The sequence below is a fragment of the Rattus norvegicus genome, chromosome 4 (assembly GCF_036323735.1).
Source record: "Rattus norvegicus strain BN/NHsdMcwi chromosome 4, GRCr8, whole genome shotgun sequence".
In the NCBI taxonomy this organism is placed as follows: domain Eukaryota; kingdom Metazoa; phylum Chordata; class Mammalia; order Rodentia; family Muridae; genus Rattus; species Rattus norvegicus.
The window spans coordinates 32933142-32945701 of record NC_086022.1 but is presented as its reverse complement, the minus strand read 5'-3'; the positions used below and the strand labels follow the sequence as shown (position 1 = coordinate 32945701).

At 40.0% G+C, this 12560-nt stretch overlaps 1 protein-coding gene across 2 annotated transcripts; it reads left to right on the top strand.

Annotated features, from left to right (window-relative positions):
* Positions 1-4316: 4316 nt before the first annotated feature.
* Positions 4317-9240, top strand: Tfpi2 (tissue factor pathway inhibitor 2). Of its 2 annotated transcripts, none has more exons than XM_017592497.3 (5): positions 4317-4525; positions 4788-4970; positions 6522-6704; positions 7874-8044; positions 8396-9240. In XM_017592497.3, the coding sequence occupies exons 2-5, from the start codon at positions 4823-4825 to the stop codon at positions 8461-8463; spliced, it is 570 nt and encodes a 189-aa protein (XP_017447986.1). In that variant the 5' UTR covers positions 4317-4525; positions 4788-4822; the 3' UTR covers positions 8464-9240. The 2 variants fall into 2 exon arrangements, with proteins under 2 accessions (XP_017447986.1, NP_775164.2); NM_173141.2 differs by having other exon boundaries at positions 4426-4565; positions 8396-8848.
* Positions 9241-12560: the final 3320 nt, after the last annotated feature.

The window sequence follows — 12560 nt, the reverse complement described above, 5'->3', positions numbered from 1 at the left end:
GCAAAGTTTGAAGCATTTGAAACACTTTATCATGTTATTTTTATTCCGTTGATTGTAAGAATGAGCACAGTTGGAGACATATTATATACTCCATTATCTCTGAAGAGAAAGCAGAGGGAGATAAATCTTAGTCATGGAGCCTGTACATCATTTTGCGTGGATCCAAGTTGCATTATATTCTCAATTCTACTTGTAGTCTCAAAGAGGGTATGTTAGAGAAACTATGCTCATTCTGGCCCAACTCACTAGGAAAATGTATAATTGACTGAGATATATAGGAGTCAAAACCATTCTGACTCCTATATATCAAAGGAGATTATCTGCCCTCCTAACCAGATGTAAGTTGTAAGATGCTGCTGGACTTCCTTCCAATCTTCCTTTGACAGCATTCCCTAGTAGGTAGTAAGACCTTCTGCTTCTAAAATCATCAACATAACTCCTTAAAGTGAAGATAAAGGTAGCCCAAGTCACATGGGTCAACTAATTCCAATTATTTACTAGAGACCTAGACATGGTGCTTTTTGCCAAGGTGCCTAACAAAGACAGAGACTGTCTCACTTCTTTCTGTAAGTTCTCAGTCAACTATAAAGCCTGTGGACTGCTAGAGGACTGGGCAATCTACTGAAGGGTTGCCAACTATCGATGTTAGTGTAATGCAGATTACCTTTGATCCATTTGTTATGGCCAAGGTAGATGCGAGAGGAACCAGCAGCAAATATCAGGTATATCCAGGGGGCTCAGGACTCACCAGAGCTTTTGTTCTGAATTTCAGTACTTAGTGCTTGGCACCTAGTTCAGACCTGGAAGTTAGAAAGAATGCAGGGCTGGGATTCCAGCATGTTAGGTTTTAATCTCAGCTCTGCAAGCAACGACAGCTTAAAAAGATGACCAGGTACTTTAGAATTCTAGACCTTAGTTTTACCTCTGTAAAATCTTCACACTTCTGGTTTCATGTGGTATTGAAAACATAAAAACCAAGTGACATATATTTTGCAGGACACTAAACTATAGTGAGTGTCTCTTTAGCCACAGCCACCATTACTTGTTGAGGTAAGAATGAGTCAATCAGGAAGACATTTTGTCAGTTTCCTCACAGCTTTCCTCTTCCTGTTGACTTTGGACAAAGGAACAGTCCTTAGGCTTGTGACCTAAGATACAGTTTTAAGGACAAGGACATGCCATGACACGTGGCTGGGGAAGTCATCTCCTCCCACATGTCTCAAAGTGTGTGTTCTGTGAAATCAGAGTCTCTTTGAGAAATTAAATTCTTTTACATTAGAATCCTCAAGTGTTCTTCAATTATAAGGAGTCAGTTCCTCCCTGACAGCCTGGCTTGGCCCTCTCAAGCTTGTTCCCTCTTATTCAACTTTCTTTCCTCACTCAAAGGTCACAGCAGCCTTCAGGAAGCACCCCATTCGGTACTGAAAAGAAGACAAAGAAGACGGAAACTAACACACCTGGTGGTGTGTCTCTAGCCTGTGCCTAAGGGATGCTACGCCACATAGAAAGAAAACATCTTTCAAGTTCCAGTTCCACCCCTGGCCCGAGAGTTGTTCTGAGGGTCCTGCCTGTTGGAATGTGCTTCCCTTAGCTGAGGAGCTCATTCCCTGAGATCCACTGCACAGTGATGTTTCACTAGTGTGATTCCTTTGCACAGAGGTGCCCTCTTTAACTCCAAGGAGAGAGTTGATTGGAAGAAAAGGAACTTTCAGTCCCACAAGGCCATTCCCTACTGCTGCCTTCCCCACCCAGGCTAACACACAAGGTTAAAGTAGTCTGCCAAGACTGTGTGTGGGATCCTGACGAGGTCCGATGTGAATGCTCTCTGTGCAAGAAGCTGACAATCTCTTTGTGCACTCAGACCACCTAGCCTGCATCACACATCTGGACCCAGCATTGAACTTTCTTACTGAATTAGTCTTTGAGGCTCTGAGAGTTTAAGAAAATGGAAAATTCAGTTCTGGTCTCAGATTTTCCAAATCTATCTCCTCAACACAGCATCCAACTTCCCCAAAACAACAACAACAACAACAACAACAACAACAACAACAACAACAACAACAAAATAGCCGCCCCCATTCAAAAGGCTCACTTTTTATACCAGGAGCAGTAGGCTAAAGCATCCCACTAGTTCAAAATAGGGACGAAGTAACGGTCATCAGGACTGAAGTGAAACTCTCTTTCAGTATCTGTCTTTGAAGTCTATCATAGTCCAGTTTAGAGATATATGTCATTGTATTCCAAAAAGGGAATACATAAATTTGCAGTTAACTTTTCTTCTGAAACTTTCTGGTGAAATTTCTCTAAAATTCCCCTTTTCTGATACTGCATGGAATGTAATAGGAGGGCCTCATCCTGTTCTCCCTAGAATGTGGGAGGAAATTGATTGTCTTCTAGAACCTTCTGGCTATCTCAGCGATTTATACACTGAGCTGGCTCTGGCTCATGGATTATGTTCACCTGTGTCCAACTCTTCATTCCGTGAGGCTTCAGGCCTGGCTGGAAACTGGCCACCTTCAACTATGGCACCTGTAAAACAGTGAAACAACTGGCCCCACCCCCATTCTTTCTTGTAATCTCTTCCACACAGCGGATGATTAAGCTTTGGGAGCTCTGACTGTCCTTAATCATTGCTATCTAGTGATTCTAACAGCACTTTCATACCAGGCTACTCTCCAAAGGCATCTGACTCCACCCTTTGACATGAAAACAGGACAAGTTATAATGTACAAAATATCCCAGAGTACTGTCCTATTGTGAACCAGTATGCTGTACTCTTCAGAGCCTTCCAGAAGCTTGAAAGAGATCTTTTTTAAACTTCGAGTGTTTTCATTAAAGAATGTCAGATAAACAAGAGGAAATAAGAAGGAAGGAAAGACACAGTTATCAAGAGAGTCATTTAAATGTTCCCCTTGACTTTCCCCCAAATTTTCAATGTTGATTTTGATGTCATATAAACAAAAGGCTGGCCATAATCTAATATACATCAGAATAATAGTGGAATTTATTAGCTGTGTTGATTAGGGATATGTGGGGAGAAATTGACCAAAGCTTCAAAATTTGCCAGGCAGATCTTTCTGGGATTTTATGTTCCATTTTCAAAGGTCATCATTGCAGCCAGGGTGTGAGACTGTGTGTAATGGCCAACCCAGACAATTGTGTGGAAGCTTCTAATACTTCTTTATGCGAGAATAACGGAAATCACATTCCACATCTTCATTCATGTCTACACGCTACAGACTCTGTGGGATTTGTATGCTGGATTTAAAATTTGAAATATCAACAATACAGCATAGATATATTACCAAAAGGTAGTTGAGAAAAGAAAACACTTATCATCAAGCAGTCAGGTGGCACAGGCTTCTAGCCTCAGCATTGAGGAGGTGGTAGACTGAGGGGGAGTCAGTCTAAACATTTGTTGATGTTTATCCTTTGATACAGAGACAATTGGAAATCAGCCTGACCTATATTATATCTTGTTTCAAAAAAAGAAAAAAAATAATAATAATAAAAGTAAATAAAATTAAATTTTAAAAACTCAAAAGAACAAAAGCATACACTTAAAGTACTTCATTTAAAACCTCATGCATATGAAATTTAACAATGGCCAAAGGTTCTGTATAAGCACAGAAATCAGCCTTGATATATATAGGCTTGTGTCTCAAAGGGAGCTTCCAACGAAAAAACCTTTTTAGAATTATTAAAAACACTCCAGTTCTTCTGCAATGAGGAAGAGGTGGAGGCAGGAGGATAAAATTTCAAGGTCACTCTTAACCTTATAGTGAATTCAAAGTCAGCCTAGGATCCATGGGGCTGTCTCAAAAGGAAAAAAAGAAGAAAGAAAGAAAGAAAGAAAGAAAGAAAGAAAGAAAGAAAGGAAGAAAGAAAGAAAGAAAGAAAGAGACAAAAAAAGGGAAAAAAGAAAAGAGGATAAACCAATGTTGTGATTCTTGATTAGGGTGCTGACTTCTTACTGGGAAGATTTCACCAGCTCTACCTTAAAACTTCTACTTAATGAAATCTGTTTGGAATAGATTTCTGATCTCAGAGACCTTACTTAGTCCATAAGAATGAACAGTGGATCTGTCTTTCCCGTATCACTCTCATACTTGTGCTGTAGGATTCAGCTTTCTTTGCGGTGGAGGTGCAAATTGGCGCCTTGAGCAATCCTCATGGGTCATTTCCCTCTGGCTAGCCCATTTCCCAGTACTGACACACACGCGTTCCTCAGGCATCACCCGGCTGCGGGCAAAACTTTGGGAATCAGTCTCAACTTCACAACTCCAGGGAAATTCCTCTTGGGACACATCGAGCGTGGGAGCGGGATGGGCCACTGCCTCAGTCGTGAATCAGCCACGTTTTGTGCTCCGCCCCGTTGGGGGTCCAGGGATGATTTAAAGGCCGCTTTTCTGGGAGCAGACGACCAGCACTCTCCTCCCTCTCTCCGCGCATCCAGGCAGCCGCACCACCCGGTCGTATGGACCCTGCTACATCCCTGAGACTGTGGAATCTGCCGCTGCTCCTGGTGGGTTCAGCTCTTGGTCTCGCTTCAGTATCTGCCCAAGGTATCCGCCCAGAATCCCCCTTGGTCTTTTTTGTTGCCTCCCAGGCACCGCTTCTTTGCTAGGCTGTCTTTAGGTCCCTGCACCCACCGAGGGGAAGTCGCGTTCTAGTTGGGTCAGCAACTTCTGTGCTGAACTCTGGGGCCAGATCTTCCAGTCCCTGCCAGACACCAAATCTGCCCATCTCCCATGTTTCACGTTTCGTTCCTTCTGACCCTCTTACAGGGAATAACTTAGAGATCTGCCTCTTGCCTTTGGACATGGGACCTTGTAAGGCCCTCATCCCCAAGTTCTACTATGACAGGGACCAGAAGAAATGCCGCAGATTCAAGTATGGAGGCTGCCTGGGCAATGCCAACAATTTCCACAGTCGGAAACTCTGCGAACACACTTGCGGAAATAAGGAGAGTAAGTGTTCGGGGGTGGGGGGTGGGGGGTGCGCAGAAACTCAGCTGCGGCAAAGGGGCGGGGCGGGTGGGGAGTTTGTGCCCACCTCCCACATGGTAGCTTTGAAGTTTCCCCAAAGGAAGTGCAAATCTACAACCACTAGTGAGTTCTTCAACCACTAGTGAGTTCTTCTCACTACCAGATTCCATTGCAACTCTGCCTGAATGAACTTCAGGAAAGATGAAATGAGCCCACCTTAGGCCACAATAAATGCAGAGGGAAATCACAAGTGCTCTTCTGCATCTGTCATTAGTTCCAGAAAGTTCTGTCTCTGAGACCACTGTTGCCTCCTGTGATTACCAATCCATAGTGAATCCGTTTTATTGGTTCTTATTTTTTGAAGTGTGATTTAGCTCATTATCTTACCTGACGCTTGGGTTAGAGGTATAGATAGCCAAACTTCACGAGAGTCTGTTTTCTTTTACTTTGTCATTTTATACTTCTATCTATTAAGGATGGAAAGGGGTTTGGACCACCAAGGAACTCAGCCAGGAAGAAATGTATATGGGTAGGGATAACTTTTTATACAGAAGCAGTCAGAGAGCAGTCTTTCTGTGGAACTTGAAAGCTGCATCACAGCTGAGGCAAACCTGTTCACTCTCAAAAGCTTTCCTTCAGATGAATGGGTGGACTTTTGGAGTTCACTATTCCAGTATGAAACAAGGTCATCATCTCCCAGCAGTTTCAGAAATGATGCTAATGTTTTTAAAGTACTATTAAGAAGGCTGCTGTGATTTTTATTAGCATATTATTAGTTTCTTAGATTAGTATACCAAACAGTGGACTTTCTTAGGCTCGTTCTACCATTGTACATTCTCGACTTCCCTTTGCACCTTCCTAATCCTCGGTCCCTTTTTGCTGGTCCTTATACCCAGGTAGCCACACCTTCCGCTGCTCTCCTCACTCATGCACCCTGTGCACTCTCTTTTCCTCTCTCCCCACATCTATTTCCTCCCTCATCTCACGCCTCCACCTTTCTATTTCCATCATTTATACACGTCCAGATAGATTGTTTACATGAGAGGAAATGGGTGCCATTTGTCTTTCTGAGTGTTGTGCGTTTTGTTTTTCACGACATTCTCGGGGTTCACGCGTTTCCCTAGAAACATTGCGACTTCATCCTTACCTTCTATCTGAAAAAACGTTCCATTGTACGTTCAGCCACATTTATTTTAAAATCCATTTGTTATCGTACAACTAGGGAGTCTGTGTTCTTCAGCTGTTGTGTACAGGGAGAAAGAAGCATATGCAGATATTTCTGTGATGTGTACACTTAGGGCTCCTTAATTACACTCTTGACTTTGATAGAATTGGGTCATATGATAGTGTTATTCTACTTTGGAAGACCTTCCCCGTTGGCTACTATAGTGGCTACATCCATTTGCATTCTTATCGAGAGTGAATAAGGATATTATTCTTCTTGCCCCAACTCCTTACTGCAATTGCTTCTGTTCTTTATAACAGCCTAAGATTACTTTGAATAACATGTTTGATTGCTTTTCCCTTCCCCAGAAGTTCCTTGGGTTTGTCGATCAGCAGTCAGAACGTATCCGTGTGATAAACCCAATACAGAGTTTTTCTTCAATCTGAAAACTATGACATGTGAGCCTCTTAGGCCTGGTCTGTGTAGCAGGACTACGAATGTGTTCCCCGAGGAAGCTATGTGTAAGAGCTTATGTGAACCAAGGAAAAGTAGTAAGTATTTTAATTGTGGTACTTCTATTTCAAGTTTTCATTTAAAATTTTTACATGAAGATCAATAATTTGATTTGAAATTAATATTGTTTGTATGCTGGTGATTACACAATTATGTGATGTTGTGGGTGCCTGCATGACTGCATGACTCTGTGTGCATGTGTGCGTGTGCTTGCATGTGTGTGTGCGTGTGTGTGTGTAATAGGAAGCAGGGACTCTTGAGAAAAGTAAATGTACAAGTAGCTTGAGAAATGAGAGATGGGGAATGTAATGTGTTATGCACAATGATAAATGAAAATTTCATAATGGAACCTGTTTTTATATCAATTAAAGAAACTGATAAAAAATATAGCATACACCAATAATTGCTGAGACTTTAGAAATGTATGAAAGTAGTTTTGCTCAAGAGTTACTGGAATATGTAGGGTTAAGACCTTGGTTAAATTTCTGTATTTTTTGGTAGTTATATCACAAAAAAGTATTCTGTCTTTCTTTCTTTTCCCCATCTCTTCAGCCACTTCCACCAGATGTAGCAGAGACACACAGATTTTTAAAAATTAAATTGTGAAATCTATTTTGGCAAAGAGCTTGGTAGAGCTGTGTTGCTTTACTGTGTTGAGTATACATAATCTAGTATTGAATGTATGTAAATGTATGTAAATGTTCTAGGTGATGAGATCAGCCCAAGAAGGTCAAAGTCTGCCACATCCTATCCTTTGAAACTTAAGCCCATTTTAGTGGGTCTAGTTGAAGGCTTAACTTCTTTTTACATAGAAAAGTGTGTAAATACACAGGTTTAGAGGCATTATTTTAGCTTATAAAATTGGGGAGGGTATGGGAGGTGTTGACTAGAGAGGGGAATGATGTAAACATATACACACACATATATGCACACACATGCGTACACACATGTACACATATGTATACATGCATGCACACACATATAATATATATAAATTTACATTTTTAATTTCATAAAAAAATAGAACAATCAAAATAGAGCTAGTAAGCTTCCCTGTGACCCGAGACAGACCTGTTTTGAATGGTTCAGTATTTAGGATTCAGAATGAGGTCTCTGTGGAATTTTTTTTTCAGCTAAACTCCACTGAACATCACTATCTCTTAGTCTTGTATTAGAGTTTTCTAATTTCTTTTCTTTTTTTGTAAAGTCCCATCATTTTGCTCCAGTCCAAAAGATGAAGGCCTGTGTTCTGCTAATGTGACCCGCTATTATTTTAATTCAAGAAACAAAGCCTGCGAGACCTTCACCTACACTGGCTGTGGTGGCAATGAAAATAACTTTTATTACCTGGATGCTTGCAACCGTGCCTGTGTTAAAGGTAGTAAAGCTTTTCTTATTCAGTCATCATACAAGTAAATGAATAATTCCAAAGCAAATCCTGCTTTCTATATCCATTTTATTAGTGCCAAATGGCCACTTCAATAATAATCCTATAAATATGGCACTTGTGTCCTGCCTTGGTTTCCCAGAAAGCAGGCGTATACTGTCTAGCTGTAGGAGACAGTAATCACAGCTTCAGTTTCACATGTAAAACAGTACCAACTGAGAGCCTCGTGACTTTATAATCAAGTTAGATAAATGAGGTGAGATCAGAAGTATGCTAGAAAAGTTAGTTTAAAGTGAATGTCGGACTGAAGCCATATGATAATAGTTATTTTATTCTTTTTAGCCTTGAAGAAGCCCAAGAGAAGGAAGATAGGTGATTTCCTGCCGAGATTTTGGAAGCTTCGTTCTTAAGCATTTTCTCATACTCAAGGAAACAAGTCATTAGTAATTTGCTTTTCTTGTTTTACTGATGTGCCAATATTTTTTGAATCTGTGTGTTTTTATTTATTCCAAGCTGCTTTCCAAATGTGAAATTTTCATTTTCAATGTACTGTTCAAATATTTAAGAGACTGAATACTTGTGGTGTATCAGATATGAATGTGAACATGACTTGCCCAACTTCTTGGGATAGCTAGCACTAAGTTCAGAAGACGATGGTTACTAAAATAACAGAAGGCAATATACGTGTGCAATCTTAACGTGTCTCAGCATCAACATGGCAAAACCATTTCATTATGAACTTATAGATTTGGATTAAATTTTAGGTTCCAGGAGACAAGAAGCTGATTTATGAACACTTTATTCAATCATTCCACTGGGGTAATACTTATACCTTGCCAAGTATACTAGAATTCCTTTCTTGCCAGATTGCAATATTATAAAGAAGGAGAGTAATTTCAAAGATATAATTATTATTGGATGAATTTAAAATTGGTAATTTATAAAAAGAAAAATATTTTGCCTAGAAAAACATGTCATGATATATTCAAATGTGTTTCTTTAGTTTTCCATATTCGACAGGTAAAATCTTCTTTGACCATGTGTGTTGCATTACTCCCTCAGACAAAGTGCTCTGGAGAACAGAAATCAGTGGATCTTTTGTACTATGTAAGATGTATCCTGCACCAAAATGCATGTATGATTTAACTTGAATTTTATGAATAAAATTTTTAAAGTGGTTCTTACAATATGATAGTGCTCTTCTTTCTCTCTAAAAGGAAAATGAAGAAAAAAAACTATACATATCATTTTTGTAAATTTAACATTTAAAAGTAACTCTCTAACAAAATTACAACCACATTCACTTTTGCCTGAGAAGATACTCATCTGAAAACCTATCATAGTTACTTTAAAAACAGGGGTATGCTTGAGGACATTGACGGATGCAGAAAACTGGAAACAAACCAGATGTGTGAATGACATGTGGACGTGAGCAGTCTTTGTGGACATATAATCAGATCCAAGAATACAGTGAGGAAACAGGACGAGGGCATCAAGAATAAACATACACACTGTCAGTCATTATGGAGGACATTGGCATACTCAGTGATATAAATGTGGAATGGGATGGAGGTAACAGATAATGGATGTGCGACACGCTTAGATAAATGGCTCTTATGTAGTTTTGACTTTGGAAAATGCTACTATATTTTACATACATTTAAATAAGTTAAATGAAAGAAAGTAGGCACTTTTGAAGACCTGAACAAATGGAGTTTGGGATCCCAGGAGCTATTTAACAGTAGAATATGTACACAAATATATAGTCTTAATTTCAATGGCTTTCAGAATCAGGATGTGACCATAAATCTTGATCAATATGCAACCTAAGGGTCTGAAAATTCTAAAGAAATCATAAAAAGTATTGAAAAGTACTCTAACTGTTATTGCTTAGTTACTGTTCCTATTCTGAACCTACAATGTATAGGATAGTTTATGGCACTATATATTGAATAAAATTGGAGACTTCTCTGGAGTCAAGGATTTTAGTTTCAAGAGAAATAAAATAGGTAGAAGCATTCATCTTTTGGAAAAGAAATAGATTTCTTCAAAACCATAAGCTTGGATTAGAAATATTAGTAAAGCACAAACTATGTGTTTCTTACGGATATATGTTATTCCCCATCTTCCACTGGAACTCCTTAAATCCATAACAATTGCAACGCACTAAGTGTAATTGATCTTCACTCACGTGCTCCTAATCATATGTTATTAACAAGAATCAGCTCTCTTACAGGTCCCCAAGCCCAAGTCTGATACAAGAACTATTCAGAGGAGCCTGGGCTGCATTATTCTAAAATTCCAGAAGCAATCAAAGGCTGATGAATTATGTTAGACAGACAAGAGAGTAGCATTAAGTTGCCCACACTGACACGAAAGGAAACAATATGAGCATCAATAAATAAGGACCTCAGTACATAGACATATATAAATCTATAGGACCTGCTTATCTATCATACATACACACACATGCATACACACACCATCACTCACATGTACACACACACACACACTCAGTCACATACACATACATACTCACACATGTACGCACACACAATGAGGCCTTTAGCCAATATTCTTGCAATCAATTTTCCATTTTGGAAGGGAATACGATGAGAAAGTCCTAAGAAGCCAGGGAAAATGTTCAACCAAATCCAGTGTTTTATGAAATACTCTGGTTTTATCCATTGGTCACATTTGTTGTTCAGGACTAGGAAATACAATCTGTGCCTTAGCAACAGGAAAGAGGAACATACTATTAAAAAGTTTTGTTTGAATAAAAAGCCTGTAGTTGGAACTCCTCAGGCTATAGACAATGAGGATAAACAGAGGAGTCGTTCATGTTTTGGGATCATAGACTGAGTAACGTAGACCCTTTAGGAATTCTGGAAGCTCCTGGATTCTCCATGGGAAAATTTATATATTTGCTGTTATTGCTACATGTGGTGGTTTGAATTTGCTTGGTACAAGAAGTAGCACTATTTGGAGATGTGGCCCTGCTAGAGTAGGTGTGGCCTTGTGGAGGACATGTGTATCCGTAGGGCTTTGAGAGCTTCCTTCTAGCTGCTTGAGGATGCCAGTCTTCTCCTGAAGACTCCATCTTCTTCTTCACATGAAGATGTAGAGCTCTCAGTTCCTCCAGCACCATGTCTGCCTAGACACCACCATGCTCCCACCTTGAAGATTATGGTCTGAACCTCTGGCCTGTAAGCCAGCTCCAGTTAAACGTTGTCCTTAAAAGAGTTGCCAGGGTTATGGCTTCTCTTCACTGCAATGAAAACCCTAACTAAAGCACTACCCTATAGTCAAAATCCTAAGGAAATCATGGGCCCAGCTCAACCTATATACACACATCTGATCAGCATTGGCCGGAAGTAAACCTTCCACACACAGCCATTCTAAAAACTCAGGCACCTGTCATTTCATTAAAAACATGCCAAACAATCACTCAGTTTGCCAATTAAACACTAAGAGTAAAGTACTTTTAAATTCGAAAACAAGAAATAAATAGTTGAATTAGTCATGGGACGTCTTCCAGGCAAAGGGAAATATCTTCTTACCACTGACTGTCAGCCTGAGAAAAATTCCCTGCTAATGTTTTCAGCAGAAGGAGTAGATGACTGTCTCCTTCTGTAACACAAAATATACACACACATGCACACACACCCAGGCATGTTAACGAGGGGGGGTGCTGAGGGTATCTGGAAGAGAACGGGGGACAAGAGACGTGAAGAAGGACACCAAGACAAGAGTCTGATCAAGGAGACATTTTTATTTTTCCCCAAGGCTGAATTTATACCATAACGGGGGTATCAGAGGGAGGGGGGAAGAATGAAACATTTCACAGGCCAGGGACACAGTATTCGTGTGGTCAGGGAATCAACTGATGTTGACAGGATGTTAGAAAGGTCACAGGTTTGTCATATTATTAGTCAGCAGAATGTTGGTTTTTCAGAAAGGTTAAAGGTCATCACATTGAGCATCTTGACGTCAGATGTATTTCTCAGCAAGAGAACTTTATCATATAATTTATCGACCACCAAATTTGTATTAGTCTTCTGCAGCTGGCTGGGGATTTTCCATGAACCCAGTCATACTTAACTAACCATAATAATAACATCAATATTGGAGGGTTTCAAGGGTTTCGCTCCCAACACAGGCACATATAGAGACAAAACACACAGGTATGTACAGACACCCAGGCACATATAGAGACAAAACACACAGACATGCGCACATACCCAGGCACACATAAACAGAAGGTTTATTTAAAGTATTCTGTGACAGGACTTCTATCTCCTTTATCACAGGCATTATAACAACCGTGGAAACTGAAACAGGGTCTCGAATTCCCTGTGCTGTGCTACCTCCAGGTATCCATCTTGCCTCCAAGCCTTGTGAGCATTAGCTAATGATCTTATCCAGTAAGGGACTATCTTTTCGTGTCTGTTCTTGAGCTATAAAAATCCCTGAGATGGTGCAACAGGGTTAAATCTATAGAATGACC

Bases quoted from the DNA above. Each gene is read 5' to 3' on its own strand.
- Tfpi2 (NM_173141.2), top strand. From the start codon at position 4,478: ATGGACCCTGCTACATCCCTGAGACTGTGGAATCTGCCGCTGCTCCTG. The intron at 4,971-6,521 runs GTAAGTGTTCGG...TCCCTTCCCCAG, and splicing joins CACTTGCGGAAATAAGGAGA to AAGTTCCTTGGGTTTGTCGA. The intron at 6,705-7,873 runs GTAAGTATTTTA...TTTTTTGTAAAG, and splicing joins ATGTGAACCAAGGAAAAGTA to TCCCATCATTTTGCTCCAGT.